At 38.7% G+C, this 20,131-nt stretch overlaps 3 protein-coding genes across 3 annotated transcripts in view; 1 reads left to right on the top strand and 2 right to left on the bottom strand.

Moving 5' to 3' along the window:
* LOC142351437 (uncharacterized) overlaps positions 1-20,131 on the top strand; it is a 376,474-nt gene that overhangs the window by 207,000 nt on the left and 149,343 nt on the right. The window lies entirely within an intron of this gene.
* On the bottom strand, positions 11,019-11,786 carry LOC142351699 (uncharacterized). Its single transcript, XM_075403842.1, has one exon. It carries the CDS (start codon positions 11,784-11,786, stop codon positions 11,019-11,021), a length of 768 nt encoding a protein of 255 aa, XP_075259957.1.
* Positions 13,034-13,900, bottom strand: LOC142351700 (uncharacterized). Its single transcript, XM_075403844.1, has one exon. It carries the CDS (start codon positions 13,898-13,900, stop codon positions 13,034-13,036), a length of 867 nt encoding a protein of 288 aa, XP_075259959.1.

A 20,131-nucleotide genomic window follows, 5' to 3' on the forward strand; every position in this document is an offset into this window, starting at 1 on the left:
GGGTTGAAAGATCGCTACCAACATCTGAAAAACTTGCCAAAACAGAGGTGAATCTAAACGAGGTTCAAGTAGTTCTTGGAAAAGACTAACATGACATCCATCACCCATTAGAACTCAAGATGTCAGACGACAAAACTGCAACATGGGCAGTGAAATCGAAAATAGGCTTGGTCTTAAGTGGTCCCCTACCAGCAGAGCAGGCAGCAGCTCTTGCTACAACAGCAACCTCAGTATCAGAGGACATGTTAGCAAACCAGTTGAGTAAAGGGTGGGACATCAAATCCTACGCCTCAAACTGTGATGTCACCGGTCATTGGAAAGACGAACAGAGATCAATCAAAACATTGGAGCAAACAACTCGATTCACCGGTGAAAGATACGAAGTTGGACTTCTATGGCGAGAAAAGGAAGTGAAGTTACCAAATAACTTCTACTCAGCTATGGGACAACTCAAATCTTTAGAACGACGCCTACAAAAAGATGATACGTTAAGAAAACCTCATCAGAAAAACAATAACATTGAAGCTGGTTATGTCAAAGCTGGTTATGTCCACAAAGTCCAACAGTTTGAACTGAACGAAACCAGAGACAGGCTGCAATGGTATCTGGCACATCATCCTGTGATCAACCCTCACAAACCCGAGAAAGTCAGAAGAGTTTGCAACTAGGCAGCAAAGTACCAGGGTGTAGCCCTGAACGAAAAACTTCTATCTGGACCAGACCTGCTATAGAGTCTGATCGGATAGATTATTTCTTTACGAGAACACGAAATAGCGCTTTCAGCCGACATCGAAGCAATGTTTCGTCAAGTTGCTGTCCCAAGCAGTGGCAGCCGATAAAAAAGATTTCTCTGGCGAGAAGATCTACAGTAGAGGATAGAAGTCTACAATTATACACGACACGTTTTTGTGGCGAAGAGCCCGCCGAATTGTGCAAATACGCTTTGCATCAAATGGAGAAATATAACGCGAAAGACGACGAAAATCTTGTCAAAGCTGTCCAGCAAAACTTCTACATGAACGACTTTATAAAGTCAACCAGAACTCCCCAAGAAGCGATTGAAGTTTACCAGAAAGTCAGAGAGATCCTTAGTAAAGTTGGATTCAATTTCAGGAAATGGATAGCAAGTCACGAAGAAGTCAATTCACAAGTCCCAGAGGCAGACAGGTCAACGAAAACTGTGAAGACTTTCGACGCGAAGCCACAATTATTATCAATTTTTGGACTGATCTGGAACGTAGACACAGAGAGTCTAATAGTCTGTCGTGGAACTGAGCAAGAAGTTCCAGCAAAAAACTCAGAGAATTGTCCTATACTTTGTCTCAGCAGTGTTCGACCCACTTGGGATATGTTCACCCTTCACGATAAGAATGCGTTTTCTGCTCGAAAGCGTTTGGGCAGTAATGGGACAAGCAGGGAAAAAGATTTGTCAGCTGAACACTCAAAACTATTCAGTGATTGGTGCTCTGAGTTGAGAGAAGAAAAGACGATGTCAAAAAATCAACATTATTTCAGAAAAGGATGTACAAACTTGGGACTACACATTTTCACAGACGCGTCAGAGAAAGCAATGTGCTTCGTGGCATATCTGCAAGGCGAGGCAATGTTGAAACTTACCTATGTGATAGGAAAATGCTGTGTAGCACCTATCAGAAGCACGATGATTCTGAAGTTAGAACTTCCAGCCGCAGTATACGGAGTTCGTCTCAGAAAGCAGATATTGAGAGAACAGGATCTCAGAATTGACAAAATATATCATTGAACAGATTCTTCTACAGTGTTAGAGTGGTTACAGTCAGCTCACAAACAACAGCAAGTGTTTGTTGCCAACAGGGCAGCAGAGATACTGGAAAACTCTTCCATTGATCAATGGATACATGTCAAAGGCATCGAAAACCCTGCTGATATTGGCACAAGAGAAATGTCCATCGAAGGCCTCAAAGAGTCCGGGTGGTTAAACGGGCCGGCATTGCTCCAGACAGATGAGGAAAAATAGCCAAAGCCGTGGTGCCAAGGGAACGCAGCTGAAGCAGAGCAAGTTACCAGTACTGTAGACACAGAAACAGAGCTAGACCAACTATTTGACGGGAGACAATACAGTACCTTCAACAGAAATAAAAACATCATTGCCTACTGCATGAGGTTCAAGATGACGAAGCAAAAGGGATCCACAAAGCAGACAAAATCCATCAAGCAGAACAAATACTGTTTCGATTTGCTCAAACCGAAAGCTTCCCCAATGTTTCAAAGTCGATAACAAACAGTTAAGAAATCACCAAAACATTGAACATCGCCAAACTTTCACCCTTTAAAGAGAAAGATGGAACAATTAGAGTCAAAGGCCGACTGAAGCATTTAATCCATGATTACAATGCGAAACACCCAATTTTGTTAACAGCGAAACATCCAGTTGTTCCATTTCTGCTTGAGAAAGCACATCGTGACAACCTACATGAGGGCACAGAATATGTGAAAAACATGCTTCAACAAAAGTACTGGATCATAGGATTCAGAAAGGCATTAAGGAAAATCAAGTCGAGATGTATATCACATGCAGACACAGAAACGCCAACCCGATTCATCCACCAATGGCAGACCTACCCCGACAACGATTTGATGAACATATGTTCCCATTCACTCATACCGGTGTCAAATACTTCGTACCCTTCGAAGTCAAGTTCCTACGACGTACTTTGAAGAGATGGTGCTGCCTCTTCACTTGTCTAACAACGAAAGCAGTGCACATCAAAGTCTCACAGTCCTTGGACACCGAGTCATGTCTAGCTGCAGTGACAAGATGCATAGCAATACGTGGCAACCAAACACTATCATCAGTGAGAACGGAGCAAATTTCGTTGGAGCAGCCAATGAGCTGAAAGCATTCATGAACGCGTGGGACAAAGCTAAGATTGAAAGAGACTTAGCACAGAAAAAGGTTGTTTGAAATTTCAATCCTCTGGTGGAATCTGGGAAAGACTGGCTCAAAGTTTCAAGAAGGTCTTGACTGCAATCTTGGACAACCGAAGCCTCACCGACGAGGTACTCAGCACAACAATGGGTCTTGTAGAGCAAACACTCAGCGCAAGACCCCTGAGAGCAGTAAGTGATGACGCTGACGACTTGACGGCACTCACGCCAAATCATTTCTTGTTAGGACGAGAGATTGCACGTGCACCATTCATGCCATGCGGTGAGCGCTACCTCGACCTGAGAAAATCTTTCAAAACGGCTCAAGCATATGCCGACATGATCTGGAAAAAGATGGACTCTTGAATACCTTCCACAAAGGAACCAGCGATCGAAGTTGTCAAAGGAACATTTGCAAAACCTGAAAGACGGTGAAGTTGTGTGGCTAGTGGATGACTCTTTGAAACGCCGTGAGTACAAACTGCGACGAATCATTAAGATATTCACTGGCAACGACGGTGTTGTGAGATCAGCGAGAGTCAAATTGGCACATGGAGATCTATACCGGCCGGTCGTGAAGTTAACGCCATTATTCTACGATGGTGTTTCCGAGATTTAAAACAGTGCCGGCGATGTTTTCGGCGCTTCAAATCAGCTAGAATAACTTTTTAAACAGAAAAATCTTAGAATTTGTCAAATCTCAAAAATGGTCAAAACTGAAAATTTTTACAAGTTGGGACCGAAGATTTGTACAAAACCGATTTTTGGAAAGGAAACCTGAGCATTCCGAGGTTATGGCACACGGTTAGGGTTATCTCTAAGCTACTCATTGACCCAACGAGCGTTATAGCATCACACCCACAATTGTGGCTATTAGCACTTATATGGTGCAAAATTGGCATTTTTTTGATATTTTATTTCTTAACTTGTTTATTTTAGGATACTTTAGGTGATCATTAAAGGTCAAATACCGTACGTTCGAGGCATTTAGAGCCACGTATTAACATTCTGGGTTTATGTCAATAAGAGTAAATATTGCCGTAATTTGACATTTACTATGTAAACAATTTCCTAAATCACTTTCTCGATTAACCAATCTGAAACAAGTAGCGATGATGTAATAGATGATAAATTTTTGATTATTTACTTTAACCCAATTGTTTAAATATTGAATTAGAATTGAATTTAGAACCAGTAGAAGCTGTGTTACAGAGCAGTTCGCTCTCAGATTGACTAAAATTTGATTCTTTAACAACTTTATTCCTTTTGCTAAGTTTGCCTAGATCTTAAGATCTTGCGAGTTTTCAGTTAGTTGAGCTTACTTAACGAGAAGTTAGCAACCTTACTAACACTGATTGAAGCCTTCCAAACTTTGGCATGAGATTGAACATAGATTATCACCAGGGATTTTCTAAACTTCAATCAACCAAATTGAAGTTACAGTCCTTTAATACGTCGGAATGACTAATTGTTTCGACTATTTGTTGAATATTTGTTAATCAATCGAACCCTGTGAACAACCAGGCCAGCGTGAAACTCGAGAGCCAGGCTGTGATATAACGGTTCCGCTGAGATTCTTGAGCAGCCGCAACATTTCTCTGTCATTTTTGTTGTGAGAATCTTTTCATATAGAAGGCATTCAAAAAAATGAGAAACTTGATAAATTGCTAATTAATTTTTGAATTTCCTAATAAATTAGAGGACTGAAATTTTTCAATTTTGTTTAAAAGGAGCTTCCTAATCACGTCACGTGCTATGAAAATTAGAAAAAGATATTCTAAAACTGTTTGCCAAATATAGTCTTCAGCTCGGAAGAACGAGCTCGTTAGTTTATCGAATTCTAATTTTTGAGTTATTGAAAACTACTTCAAGTTTAGTTTTTCAGTTTCAATGTAAACATATTCAGGCAATTGGTATGAGATAACTTTTGAATTGAATATTAAAATTTTATAAGCTTCTAGAACATAAATTGATTCAAGATAACAAGTTTGCTATATCGCAGCAAAAACAATAAAACGTTGCAGGCTTTGAAATTAGACAGATGTTTAAAAAATAGAATGTGGAAAAGTGTGAAAAGAAAGTATAAAATAAAAAAGGTATAGAGATGAAGGCTCACTAAAATATTTTGAAAAAAATCTGAAATATGAATTTGAAACTTTAAAGTAAAAAAGGGATAAAAAAAGCAACCACGAATAATTTTACTTGAGTTGATAAAATTGAGAAATATCCTATTTGTATTTTTGGTTCACCTTGTTTTTTTATATACCAACTGAGTAACTCTAATTTGAAAACGCTTTCTACGCGTAAATGACTGAATGTTAATTTTTGAATGAACCAAAGGGTTGAGCTCAATCGGAATGAAGTCGCCAGAATCTTACAAGTTAGCGATTCGAGTTTCAATTTTTTACAAGCTAACCATTAAATTTGCAAGTTCTTTCAAGTTAACCATTCGACTCGCATTTTCCTATAAGTTAATTATCTTTTGCAAGAAACTTGGAAGTTCTCATATAAAAACCACTTACTTTGTCTGTTTTAGATTTGACCCGGGTTGAAAAAAAACTTTTAAGCATAGAACTTTCATAATAGAAAGCCTTGAATTCATACATTCAAAAAACCATAAGACTACGATTTTGTCATATACGAAGGTTTTATTACGATAATTTTTCCATAAAGAGAGTTCTATGACTAGAAATTTTTCATATATGGAAGTTCTTAGATTACAATTTTTCCATAAATGGAAATTCTAAGATTAATACTTCTGCATAACAACAAACAGGACGTTTTGAAAGCATCTTTTTTTGAGAATTTTCATGAGCTTCTTATACTACAAGGCAAAACAGTTTGTCTGTTTTCCTTGCAAAATAGGCAACCTGGAGAACTTTTTTTCCAAGACATGACACTGCAAAAATCTAAAATTTCAGATAGGGCAGAAATATTATAGCTCATCAAAGCAAAGAAAAAAGCGAATTTAATATACAGCACATGGGAGAAGTTCCCTCTAGGGGCACAATTTGATGAATTTTTAACAAAAATTTAATTAAAAAAAAACATTTTACCCACCAAATGTTAACCGAAAGCGCTCAACAACAAAACTTGGTACCTTACAATCCTTATGAATAGAAAGCAGTACCAAAAAGATATGGGTAACATTAAACAACTCCTTGACCCAGAAGTTTCAATTGCATTTTTTTAAAATACGATGGACTTTTTGAATAACATTTTACGAAATCACAAAAATTGACACTATATAACACTTATGGTAAGTTTTCTTAAATCGTGGTCAAGGTTAGCCAAATGCACAATTTTTATATAATTTTGAGCTGTCTAGACTTAGTAGTAAAAATGAAACTAACCTTTTCTATTCATGTTGAAAATCATAAATGGTCAATTTCATTAGCCTTCCAATCCATTTTAAAAAGCGTTCCTAGCAGAATGGCACACCTACTGAGTTTAACACACAACGGAAACTAAAAGAAATTGAGATCCAGAAATTTTGCTAACGTGATAACGTATTTATAAAACTGATTTCAACAAAAATGATTATATAAAAGTTTTTTTTTTATTTTCATAATGCAGAGATCGAGGGTGACTAGTTTATTAATTAACAACAAACGTTATCAAGTTACGCATTATATTAAAATCGACTGATAATAAGCACTCAAATTTATTTTTGCGTTTTAGTTTTTTTTGAGTTTTATCCATAAAAAATGCAAAATGTTGTCATCTGAGGCTCAGATTTCAGCTGACTGCAGCATAAGCATTTTTCGAAACATGTGCTGTCTAAATTTTAGGTCGGCCTTTTTTTGTTTTGTATGAAGTTCTATGACTACAAGTTTTTCATACATACTGTGTCACAGAAAATTAATAGTTTTAGATTTTTTTCTCACTATTTCTTTGAATCATTTTGTTTGCTCTTTGTTTCAACAATTTCCTTATTTCTCCTAAAATTTTTTATATCACAACTTTAATGTTATGAAAGTTTTATCACTACAACTTCTCATAGACCCCATAAAATGAACTTATAATTTTATAACTTCGTGAGTTATGGGGTCAACCCGTGAGCTCTACTTTTTAGCTGGTGTCACAAAAAGTTAAGTTAATCTAACTTAAGCTGCATTTGCCAAAACGTTTGGCAAGAGGAAAGTGCAGGCACTTGCACATTCCACTAGTTATTTTTCGCTTATTTTTCAAGACTTGAAAATTAACAACTAAACAGAGCCGGACCTAACACTTCTCGGAAAGTTTCCTCATAGATGTGACGTAAATAGTTGGTTATTGCTTTTCAATGCTACTTTCTTTTTCGAAAGAAGCTTGTGATTAGATTTGTTAGATTGATGATTCATATAAGAATTGATGATTCATTGATGATAAGCGGGATCTATGATTTGAAGTAACGGGAGTTTGTTTCGAATTACCAAAATTTGTTCTGCTGTGATGGCGTTGTCCTTCGGAAAATAGATTTTTGAACCCCGCCTCCTCCCCCAGACAACGTTTTTGTACTCATATTTCCACCACGTCACGCCTTGTATTGTTGCAAAAGTTTTTTTCTGATAACATGGTTGTTTTAGTGGAAGCCTTTCTTTATTCGTGGGAGTATCTCTATTTGACGAACTTGGAACTTACTCTCGGGTTAACAAAAATGAACCCATCATCCAAAAACGAAGCATCCAAACTCACAAATTTTCTCCAATCAGCGTGCAAGAAAGTTTCCGTAGCGTCAAATCGCGCCTCTTTTGCAATTTTGTACAGACAGCATGAAATGATTTGTTATCACACTAACAATTCCTCAAAACAACTTCTGCACTGCGATTCGTTGACACAATTTCTGATCATGCTGTACATGTTGTATCCGAGTGATCAAATGATCAGTTCAGTTGGCAGAATTATTGCTAAGAAGAAAACGAAAAAGACAAGTGAGCATTCACGAACGGAGTCTACGATATCGCCACCTAGTCTCTCGAGGCAAGTATTTTCTAAAAGCTCTTCCTACTATAGAGATTTTGACAAAAAAATACAGCAGAATTTTTTACAGAGTTTTTTACCATGCAAAAATCTTAGTTATGCGCTTAATGTTCTCTGAGCTTTCAACGTATTTCTCACATTCAGCATTTGTCAACACACAAAGCGCGTGATCATGTAAGACTTTTATGTAAGACTGAAGCACTTTTTCTGACATCATTTTCGCACTTTCATCATTTTTCAACTTTCCTTGCGCAATTAGACTTTTTAAGCTTTTACATTGCATTTTTCCGTTTCTTTAAAAGATTTGAAGCGCTGAAGTTTTGCAAATGTTCTAATAGTTTAAGCGTTTTCTAATTTTCTAATTGAAGGGCTCTGTGAGTCAAGTCTTGAAGCGTTGATTTGATGTATTGAATGTGCTGAAAAAACGGTTAGTTTTCTGTAAAACTTGTTCTGCGAGCTGAAAGTCATGTAAGAAATGTTCTGAAAAAGTTGAACTCACCTCTTTTTCGGAAGTGCTGCAACTGTGTTAGAATTTTTTCAAAATTCGAAGTGTGTCGATGTTTTTTGTACAGATACGTGCTAAATTTTTGTAAGAATTGTGCTTATTTTTTGTAAGGAATGTGCTAATTAACTTTGCTGAGTTATGTAATTATTTTGCTGAAAAACATGTCAAACTTTTTGTATTAATGCACTGACAAGTCCAAAATATGTTTTTATTCAGCACATTTTGCACCTAAAACCAAAATTCCAACAAATTCAGCGCATATCTTACATTATTTCAGCAAATTGAACGTATTTCTAACTATGATTTTTGCCTAAAACTGCTTACACTGCCACCCGGGGGATATGAGTAATCTCCTTGAACAAAAATTGATGTGCAGTGAACATCTTATTGGAGTTATGATGACTTTTTTTGCAACTTTTTTCCCACTGATGCTCTCATTTTTCCACAGCTCATGTTTTAATGGATTTTTTTGCCGCTAATAAAAACAGTTGTTAGATTTTGTCTTCGTGCAATTGAAAAATTATGAGACAAATGATGGTATTTACGTGATCAAAAAAATTTGCACATTAGTTGAAAACGCTTTTCGGAATTCGGAAAATCGTTTTTTTTGTTAACTCTAGTGAGTCAAAAGTCCAAAATTGCCTGTAATTCTGAACAAAGTGTTCAGTTTTCTGTTCATTTTTACTGACAGCAAATTTCAAAAATATATTTTTTCGTTAATGTTCTTTTCTGAAATTAATAATGTAAGTGAATTTATCCAAAATTATTAATATTTATTTTCACACGTTCCTTTAAACACTTTACCAAAAAAATCCAAAGATGCGCTAGTTTATCCTTGTCTTCTCATTAACTTTTAAACGCCTTTTCCCTTCTTTAAAATACAATAAAGTTTCAATTAGGTTGACTCTAAATAAAAGTTTTTTGACATTAACTTAACTTATTTTGCTGCACTTAACTAAAATGATGAATTATACGTTGAAAAACGTCTCCACTCATGCTATTTTATTCCAGTAATTCGAGAAATATTATCTCGGAAGATGTTAAAAATTTGAAAGGTTTCCGTCTCATCAGAGCTTATCATGTCATGCATTGCATGACTATTCATTTTGCAAAACGACACAATAACTCTTACACCTTAAAAATTATGTACGTTAGAGCTTGTACTTAAAAATTTTTGCCACATATGATGTGACAAAATAAAATTTAAAGTTTTCAAGAAATATATTGTTATCTGAGATCTGACCATATTATGTTAGAACTCATAAGAAATAATACGATTTCTTAGAAGAAGTCTTTCGATTAGCTTTTCTTAATTGCCAATCAGGTCAACAAATTTGTAAACAGGCAAATGATGAATTGATTTTCAACTTAGAATCTTTTTTGTACGTTATTTATTTTTTAAAGTGTACTTTTACTAGATCTTAGGTTAAATCAACAGCACAATTTGATTAGGGCATTTCTTTAGGTTCTCATCTTCTATAAGTTTTCAATGAAAATTTTCAAAACAATATTTTTTTCAAAAAAAACTGAATGTCGTTATCTGACTTTGGAGTTTTTAGCAATAGTGCAATGATATGAATCTATTTAACCATGGCATACTTCGGCTTTAGGTATTTTTTGTGATACATCAAATCACAATCAATAAAAAATTTGGTTAGAGAAATTGCAACTTTCAAACTCGTTAAATTGACTCTGAATGATACGAGCAATATTTACATCGGATGGAAAATGTATGTAGACAATGGTCCAATTGGTTTTTAATTCCAGCCAAACAATAATAAATAGATTAGTTCGCGGTGCGGTCAACACGTTATCTTGCAATAGTGTTGAAAAAAATTTTTTCACTAAAACTGATTCAGATGACAATGTTTAGGGAATGCGAAGTGATGAAAGTACTTGTTTATGCTCTTCGGCCTAAGTCTTGCATACCAAGACAACTTTTCATAAATATTTGTATTTCTGAAAGTAGCAACCATGGTAGCAAATCAACCTCTTTAAATACATCATAATTCGCGCCATTGGCACACAAGTTGTGGTTAAAAACGGGAAATCCCTTACTATAAATAATATTGAAAGTGAAGGTCAACCACTTCTGACTTCTTCAATAAAATCAACTTAAATATATAGCTTCAATGGAAATAGGTTGGGGGAATGGAAATCAGGAAATGAATGGGTTTTGGAGGACGAAAGTGTAGGTGGGGGGAGGAAAATGAGGGTGTGGGGGAGATAAAATATAAAGGAACTTGGTTCCTTTACACTCCCGGCACAAAAAGGCAACATTTGAAATAAAAATATAAACAATAAAATAAAGCACAAAAAGTTTTCTTTCTGATATTGAGTTTTTTAATGTGTTTGTGTTTGTGTGTGTGTGTGTGTGTGTGTGTGTGTGTGTGCGTGTGTGTGTGTGTGTTTCAATGAACTTGTTTCAGTGACCCTCCGGCGCACTTGACAATTGCGGGAATACACGGCTTAGGGTTACTGCTGGTCTCTGTACCATTCCTGTAGACGTCTGGATGTCGAAGCTCCTGGCCATTCCGTCTGAACCTCTGTGTGCTTTCACAATCCTCCCGAGGGGCCAGACGCCACTGGGTGTAAAGTCCTTGAGCACCCACACAATGTCACCTTCATCCAGCTCATCAATTGATCATTGCCACTTCGTTCTCTTGTTGAGCTCAGGAACATACTCCTTCAGCAGCCTGCTCCAGTAGTGATCAAGTAGTGACTGCGTCAACTTGAAATCCTTAGTGGAGAACCGCTGGTTGCTGTTCACAAGAGGTTTCAACCATATGTGAGGTCTGCGAAGAAGGAAGTGATTCGGAGTAAGTGGTCCCTCATCTGAGATGCTGCAGCCCACATGAGTTAATGGCCTGGAGTTCAAAATTGCCTCGGCCTCTGCCACAACTGTCTGGAAAACTGAGAGTGTTAGTTTCCGACTGCCCAGCACTATTAGTAGACTCCTCTTCGCGATCTGTATCAGCCTCTCCCAGACTCCTCCGAAGTGTGGTGCCAATGGAGGATTGAAAGTCCAGTGAATGTTCTGTTGAGCCAATTGCAGTCTGATGTACTCGTTGTCTGGCTTGTAGGTTCTCTGGAACTTCAACTTCATTGCTTGGTTTGCTCCAATGAAGTTTTTGCCATTGTCACTCACAATGAGGTCAGGGTATTCACATTGCGATACAAATCTGCGGATGGTCATGAGAAGACAATCGGTTGAGAGGTCATGACACATTTCTAGGTGGACAGCTCTTGTGACCAGGCATGTGAAAAAGCAGGCGTAGTGCATCTGGGTGCCCTCTCTCTTGCCTTGAATGTAGAATGGTCCAAACATGTCCATTCCTGTGTTGACGAAGGGGTACTGCTTGTTTACATCTGGGAATCTGAATTCAGGCAGGTCGGCCATCTTCGGTCTCATATTGTCTGCCATCCATCGTCTGCAAATGAAACAGTATTTCCGCAGACTTCTCAGCGCCGTTCTCAACCCAATCATCAGGAAAGTCTGTTGCAGGTGAGCTTTCACATGTTCCACGCCCTGATGGCCACACTCATGGTGCGCCTTTCAATCAACAGCCCTGCAATTCTGCTCCTGCTATGGAGAACGAGGGGATATTTTGCACTGTAGGTTAGAGGTGCCTTGTTGAGTCTTCCTCCCACCTTCAAGAGTCCGATGTCATCTAGAAAGGTAGTGAAGGACATCAGCTTGTCTCCTTTATCGAGATTGCTTTCCTTCAATAGAGTAGAAGTTGTTCCTGAGAAAAACTCGTTTTGGGACGTTTTGATGAGGTAGTTCCTTGCCCCGCTCTAATCTGATGCAAAATTGTCAGTGTTGGAGGTCCCAGGTGATTCGTTTTGTCTTCTATTTCGGAGTTTAGCCTTGAAGTGTAATATTGCCTGGAACACCATTCTAGTAGAGTTGAGTAGTCGACGCCATGTTGAAAACTTTTCCACCTCAATGACCGACGTCTGAAGTTGTGTCGCTTGTGTAGCGCATATGTGGGGATCACTGTCCTCTGCAAAATTCCAGGAGTCTTGAGGTGTGCTTAGAAAGTCTGGTAGTTGAAGGCACAGATTTGGTATGTCTGATGGGGTGAGGCCTCATGTGCCTTGGTCAGCGGGATTCATCTTTCCAGGGATGTGTCTCCAATTGTCTGGGTTGGAATTCTTGTGAATTTTGGTCAATATGTTGGCAATGTACATCTTCTGTCTTTGTTTGGATTGTATTCATCCAATTGTAGCGGTGCTATCTGTCCAAAAGTGTTTTGAGGTTATGGTTGTTGTCATCTTGCTCTCACGGAACCCAGCCAGCTCTGCTCCAAGTGTTGCTGCTTCCAGTTCCAGTTTTGGAATGCTCAGCTGCTTGATCGGCGCCACTTTTGTTTTATTGATCACATAACGGGATGTGGAAGATTCATCGGCTTTGGTTGTCCTCACATAAACTATGGCAGCAATTGCACTCATTGAGGCATCAGTGAACGTGTGAAGTTGGTGGGTCCCATTGATGTTGGGAATCAAGCATCTAGGAATTTGGATTGAAGTCATGCTGTCGAGCTCATCCATCCACTCCTGTATTTCCTGCTGGTACCATTCTGACACAGGTTGATCCCAGTTTCTTCCCTCTTTAATGATTCTTTGGAGAATGCTTCCAATTCTGATGGCAAAAGGTTAAATCAGTCCGACTGGATCGAACAGAGAAGCTGCCATTGAAAGCACCTTTCCTTGAGTCATCTGTTGTCCTGTGTAGAAAAGCTCCGGTTTCGAAAAAATCAACTTGTCAGTTTTGGGGTTCCACGTCGGACCAAGGGTTCTTTGGGCTTTCATTAACGGCTTGTCTTCTTCCAGTAGGTTATCTAGTGCGGCAGGTCTGTTGCTCAGGAACTTTGTCAGATTGAATCCTCCTGTATGCAAAACAGTTTTGATCTCATCTGCACTTCTGGGGGCCTCTTCTTCAGAAGGGTAGGTCTGCATGAAATCATCCATGTAGAACTGCTGCATGATTGATGTGTAGGCATCTGGATGTTCTTGTTTGTGGTCATTTGCACACTTCTGCAGAACAAAAACCGCACAAGAAGGTGAGCATGTGGCTCCAAAAATGAGTCGATTGTATTTGAAGATCTTTTCATTGCCATTCTGTGTCCACAGAAAACGGAGATAGTCCTGGTCTTGGGGTTGGATGTCACTCTGCACGAACATTGCCTCGATGTCAGCTGTGATTGCCACTGAGTACTGTCTGAAGCGGAGAAGACATCCATGCAAGTTGCAGAGTAGATCCGGCCCTGTCAGCAGCGCATCATTGAGTGAGGTACCCTTATATTTGGAAGCAGCATTTGTGACTCTGCGGATTTTGTCGGGTTTCTGTTTGTTGATCACTGGGTGATGGGGAAGGTACCATACAGAGTGTCTGCAACTCCCGTCTGCAGTTGTGATGTAGTTTTTATCCAAATCTTTTTTGATGGTTTCCTCGTAGGGTTCTCTCAAATTTGTGTCCCTCTCCAGTCTCTGCTGCAGAGCGTGGCACTGAACTTTGGCCATGTAGTAGTTGTAAGGAAGTTTGATGTCTTTCTTCTATGGAAGTCCAATCTGGTATCTGTCACCAATGTGTTTAATGGTATCATTGAGGATGGATAGAGCTTCTTTGTCATCTAAAGACTGTCCCTTTGAAGAGCACTGATTGAAGTTCACTCCTTCAATTGACTAGAAGAGTTGGAGAAGATCTTCATCTGGATCGTCTCTCGTCTCCTGATATGATTGAGAAGTGCTATGTTTGTGCTGTTTGACTGTCCAACTCTCTTCTGTGTGTACCTCTGAGGAGTGGGCCCTGTCAGTGTCCAGCCAAGCAGAGAGTTGACTCCGTATGGGGTGCCAGTGGGTCCTGTTGTGAACTGTTTGGGAACCGTTGCTGTGAATGCATCTGCTCCAATCAAAATTCCGATCCCGTTGTCTCTGATTGCTGGAAATCTTATGTTCTGGAGGTGAGAATGGTCTCCGCAGATGTCATTCAACATTTCAATTTGAACTCTTGCCATTCGAAGCTCCTCCATTGCTGTTGCGTACACAGGGATTCTGATCACAAGACAACTGCTTCACAATGCTCCTATGGCGATCATGGCATCTGCTGTTTTAGCTGAGTGATCACCGTGAAGTGAAGCTAGTGGTAGGGTTATGTCTCTCGGTTGTTGCACTTGAAGTGCATCGGTAACCTGCTGTGTTATTTGAGTGTTGTCACTGCCACTGTCCAACAAAGCATAGGTTTCAATGCAAAGATCTCTGTTGAAAAGTGTTACTGGTATCGCCTGCAATTGTATCTGCGGTGTGATCCATGAAGTTTCCTGTTGGTTGCTGCAAGTGTAGTTTTGTTGCGGAATTGTTGCCTGCTGTTGGGCTACAGTGCGCTGATTGTTGCTCTGCTGTCTGTTGACGTTGTTCTGCGCGTTCATCGGCTGAGGGTGAAAACCACGTCTGTTCCAGTTGCCCCTGTGTGAAGTGCTGCTGATAGATCCACTTTGTTCTGGTTTCCACTCTGTTGGTTGTAGTTTGAAATCGTCTGCTGCCATTGGTTATCATTAAGTTACGTCCATAGCTTGACTGGTTTTGGTTTGTTTGGTTTCTGAAGACATGGTTTTGTGAGATTTGATTCCAGTTCCCAATTGGTTGTGCATTTTGTTGCTGTTGCCTTGCATCTGTCCTATGGAGCGTTGAGTGATGGAGGCCATTGCATCTGTCCACAAGGCACCTTGTTTCCGATTAGCAGAGACTCTTTTCGTTACCTCTTAGACAGCTGGGGCACAGATTGAACCTCCTCACACAACCCTGTCGGTCATACACTGACGTTTCCAAGTATTCGGGACAACGGCCAAGGTTGTGGTTTTGTGAGCAGAGTTGACATGAGACATCTGAAGGCCCCCTTCTAGGAAAAGTGTTCGCTGTGGTTCTCTGGTTCCTTTGTGGGGAGAAGTCTTCGCACGCCTCTGCGTATGAGTCAATCCAATCAGCAAAGTGGGTAAGATTAGGTTGCAGCAAGCCTTGGCTTCTTGTTTGTTGATTCCATCTGATTATCATGCTAGGGTTCAATATGTCTATGGCCATTCTCAAGACAGCTGAAGACTTCAGATCAGCTTCAAAGTTGTGGAGCCGGAAGGTTTGTACAAGTCTCCTCAAGAAATACGAGAAGCTCAAAAAAGTGTTTGGTTCCTCTTATCTGGGTTTTGGCCACTTCTCTAATTGATCCGGATATGCAGCGACAATATGCAGTGTTTTGCCAAACTTTCTGGTCAATTCAGCGATGGCTTCATGGTAGTAATCCCCATTGTAGGAGTGTCCACTTATGGAATCTCTTGCTTTATGAGTTACAGAGTTTTGGAGGTATGTCATTTTTTGGGCGTCTGAGAGGCCACTGTTGTTGTGAATGGTTGCTTTGAAGAAACTGAACCACTGATGCCATTTCAGAGGATCACCTGTGAAATTGTCAATTGAAATCTTAGGCAAACTCAATGTGTTCTGTATCATCAATGCTTGGTGTTGCATCCAGTCTGGTGGGAAACTCGGAAAGCCATTGTATAGGTTGTTGTTATAGCCGTTGTTATTGTGTCCATCAGGTCCTCTGAAATTGTTCACTGGTAATTGATTGGTTTGCGGTGTGTACCTATGGCTCATGGTCGGAGCAGCCTGGTTATTGTTGTGAAAAGAATATGGTTGTTGGAAATGCCCTGCTCTGCTGTCCTCACTCTCCTGTCGGCTCTGTCCTTGAACATTTTTCTCTTCTCTCGATCGTTCATCTGTTCTCAGTGCCCCTGTGAGAAATTCCCGGTTCCTTCCTCTCTCTTCAATGTTCAGAACAGGTTGAGAATTATCAGGGTCTTCGGAGTCGGACGAGTCAGCGTTGTTATTTTCCTGATTGTTGCGGCTTGCGTAATGATGTTTCATTGCTCTATTGCTTAAAGGGTTCTGTTTTCTCAATAGATTAGGGGAAGGCGCTGCTGATGTGTTAAAAGCAGATTCAGTGTCACTTGCATCTGTTCTGTGTGCTTTTGCTCTCTGTTTGCATTTCAGCATGGTTATGTTTCTTTCGGCAGATTCATTAGCAAGTGTTGTCAACTCTTCACTTGTCAGCTGTAGCTTCATGAGTTCATTGCAACTTCTGTCTAACTGCTCTTTTTGAGACCTCAAGAGTTCCAAAGTTACACGTAGTATGCTTAGACCTTCGTTACTATTGCTTTGTTCTTCAAAGAGGTCTTTTACTGCGTTCAACTCTATCACCTTCAACTGAAGTTGTTGCTTTAGGCTGTTCTTTGTTGCTGATGATGCTTTGGACTAGTTTGGCATATTGATTGTTTTAGAGGTTTTTTCTTATTTTACAATGTTTAAACTGCACTGTTACTGCACTATGTTTCCTTGTAACAGCCCTATTCTATCTTTTGTTAAAACTTATTATTTAAATGAGGCTGTTGCTTGCTGTGCTTAGCTAATGTTTTTTGCCTAATGTTTGTTTGCTATGTTTTAGCTTGTCGCAATCACTAATCAGTGAAGTTTGATGAAGCTTCGTTAATAAATTATATAGAGTTAAACTTTTTCACTAATCAGTGAAATGCTTACAAACGTAGACAATTAAAATTTTTTGCCGGGTTGCCTATTTGTTTTTCGAGCTCGATAGAAAAACCCTAACCTGTGGCGGCTAACTTTCGACTAATGTGTGTGTCTACTGACGCTGGTGGGGAAATAACTTCACGTTCCTATAAACCTTAATGTAGCAAGGGCATACCAGGCCTTGTAACTAATCCTAAGTCAATGTGTGTGTGTGTGTGTTAGTGGTGCTTTTAAATTTCACCTAGAGGAGGACCTACTCCTTTCAGAACTAGCGCGGAAAGATACTATATTGATCCAGCCTTAACTAGACGCCTATTAAAATCCAGCTTTTTCGAAATGAAGACTTTCAATTCTGCAAGTAAGGCTAGCCCATCTGTCGTGACTAGGCATCCCACGCAAGCGTCCTTCTCAGGAGAACTTTCAAATCAGTCTTCACTTCTAGAGCCAGATTAAAAACCAGTTGGATCTTTTATGAATGTGACGTTTTTGATTAATACTTGTGAAGTTATCAAACCAGAGTTTAAATTTGCTAAGTGTCAAAAGCCTAAGTTCCCCCCTATAAAATCAAAAATTCCCCAGTCTGAGTCGAGCAAATTTCAAAGGTCCTTTTTTGAACCTAGGATACGCCAGAAATGTTTATGCTCGTCGGCCTAAGTCTTGCATACTAAGACAACTTTTCATTAATATTTGTATTTCTGAAAGTCGCAACCATGGTAGCAAATCAACCTTTTTAAATACATCATAATTCGCGCCATTGGCACACAAGTGGTGGTTAGAAACGGGAAATCCCTTACTATAAATAATATTGAAAGTGAATGTCAACAACTTCTGACTTCTTCAATAAAATCAACTTAAATATATAGCTTCAATGGAAATAGGTTGGGGGAATGGAAATCAGGAAATGAATGGGTTTTGGAGGACGAAAGTGTAGGTAGGGGAAGGAAAATGAGGGTGTGGGGGGAGATAAAATATAAAGGAACTTGGTTCCTTTACAGTACTAAAGATGCAAAACTTTCTCTCAACTTAGAAGGCATCATGAACAGGGGCAAAGTTGAAAATTATTTATGCAAAGATGACTATTACTAGCACTCTGTGAAGCTTGGTTAACTCCTTAGGACCCGCTTGGTTGTTATTTCTTAAACGGATATCAGAAAATAAATATCAAGAGCAAAGAAAAATTTTGTCGAGATAGCTTTTCCTTTTGTAAAAAATGAAAATAGTTTGAAAAAAGAGAGAGCTTAACAAAAACTATATCTGATGTATATGATTTTTTATTTTTTAAGTTGATCATCGAAAACCGAAGCATGTTAATTTACAACTTAGCACACAAATCACTTTTAAACAATTATGTTTTCTTGAAAAAATTAGAAAACATGATATGATATTAAAACAATCAAACGAAACAATCAAACGTCATCAGATGATATTGTTGCTGAATAATTTCAACAAAATTGAACAATTGGATTTAGAGCAAACAGATTATAAACTAATGTTCTTCTGAATGGTTTTGTGATTACCCGAGAGATTCTAGATTAAAAAAACTCAGTAGTTGCATTTTTTGGGTATATAAACGCTTTTTGGTACAAAGAATTGGTCTAGTTTATCATAAAAAACTTGCATTCTGCGATTTTTTGTAACAGAGAACTTTTAGTTGAAATAAAGGAGGTTTGCTCTTTGGGAATTGCATTTTTTGTAGGAGGATTGTTTCGTTCAGGGCTTTTTCCTATCTCATTTGTAACGTTGCAATTAGATCAATTCTCATTTGATAGTAGAGCTGACAAATTTGCAGAGAACTGCCTCAGCTAGCCTATCCAGTTCAGTTACAAAAATGTCGTTCAAGCCATTTTATTTGTAGGTGTTAATCTTCAATTTGACTTCTCAGCACGCATTCAGCATTGTTAGTGACTTTGATGCAATTAAATTTGAATCAGTCTGTTTTATATCTTATTGATTTGCATATTTGACATGCTAGCACGTGCTGCCTGCACAAACTGCTGAAGCAAAATGTACACTTTTTTCGACTTTATGTTGTTTTGGTTGCTCTCAAACAATTTTTGTAGCCATTGCAATAGTACTACGATCGTTCTTAATGCAATTTTTTGTGGGACCGACTTTTCTTTTGACACTATTGACTTTTTGTCCAGAGAAATGGGATAAACAGTAAAGAACCGGGGGCATTGTATTTTGTTAGAGCCTTACGGTTCACTACTCTATAGATGTCTGCGTATGCGATTCACCGAAGTAATTCAAATGTCATAAATTCTCGAGTGAAGAAGTGAAGGGCGATTCTTAGAGTTTGAACGTCCTCCTCCAACGTCTGAACCCCCCAGGAGTCCGTTAGTCGGCTGTTTACTGGTGCTATTTTTTTTGCCGGGTGTGACTTTCTAATAAGAATTCTGAACAAAAATACATTTCTTTTCAGCGAAACAAGACAAAAAAAATTCAAAGAGCCATCCAGAAAGAAAGAAAACCTTTCAAGTAATGGATAAGGAATCCAGGAGACTTTATTAGATCTGAAACCCTTCTCACGAGAAACAAAGTAAATTCGTAACGAAAACTGCTCATCCTTGTCTAAAAATCAAAGGGTCAGGCTTTAAAAAGTCCGTCCTCAAACATCGGAAAATATATATCAAATGTTTATGAACACAACTTGTTCTGCAAATCAGGTCATCGTGGATACATCGCTGGATAACTTGAACCTTCTCTTTGCAAACAATCTATTGGACTGTGAAAGTCAACATTAAAAATAGTGTCACACAGTTTTTTTTTCTGTCAAATTCAGTGAGACATGTTGGCATAGACTGCATGGCCAAAAACGAATTTTCCAGTGCTTAGAACATCTTAGCTCAAATCCTGATCAAGGCCTCCGTGAAAATTTTTTCCAACAAAAATTGAAATTGCGGAGTTACATCCTTCGTTAGATCGGGCAACAAAAATAATGTTAGTAATATTATATCATTAAGTTTTCTAAGTTCCTCAAACAATCAAACAATCATCAGATGATATTGAAACAATCAAATGAAATTATCAAACGCCATCAAATGATTTTGTTCCGGAATAATAAAAAAAAACAGTTTGTATTTCGAGTAAATAGATCATCAACTAATGTTGTTCCGAATGTTTTTGAATTTTTCCGAGAGAATCCGGATAAAAAGATTTCAGTAGTTGCATTATTTGGGT

Source organism: Convolutriloba macropyga, chromosome 13 (assembly GCF_964194025.1).
Source record: "Convolutriloba macropyga chromosome 13, txConMacr16.3, whole genome shotgun sequence".
NCBI classification, from domain to species: Eukaryota; Metazoa; Xenacoelomorpha; order Acoela; family Convolutidae; genus Convolutriloba; species Convolutriloba macropyga.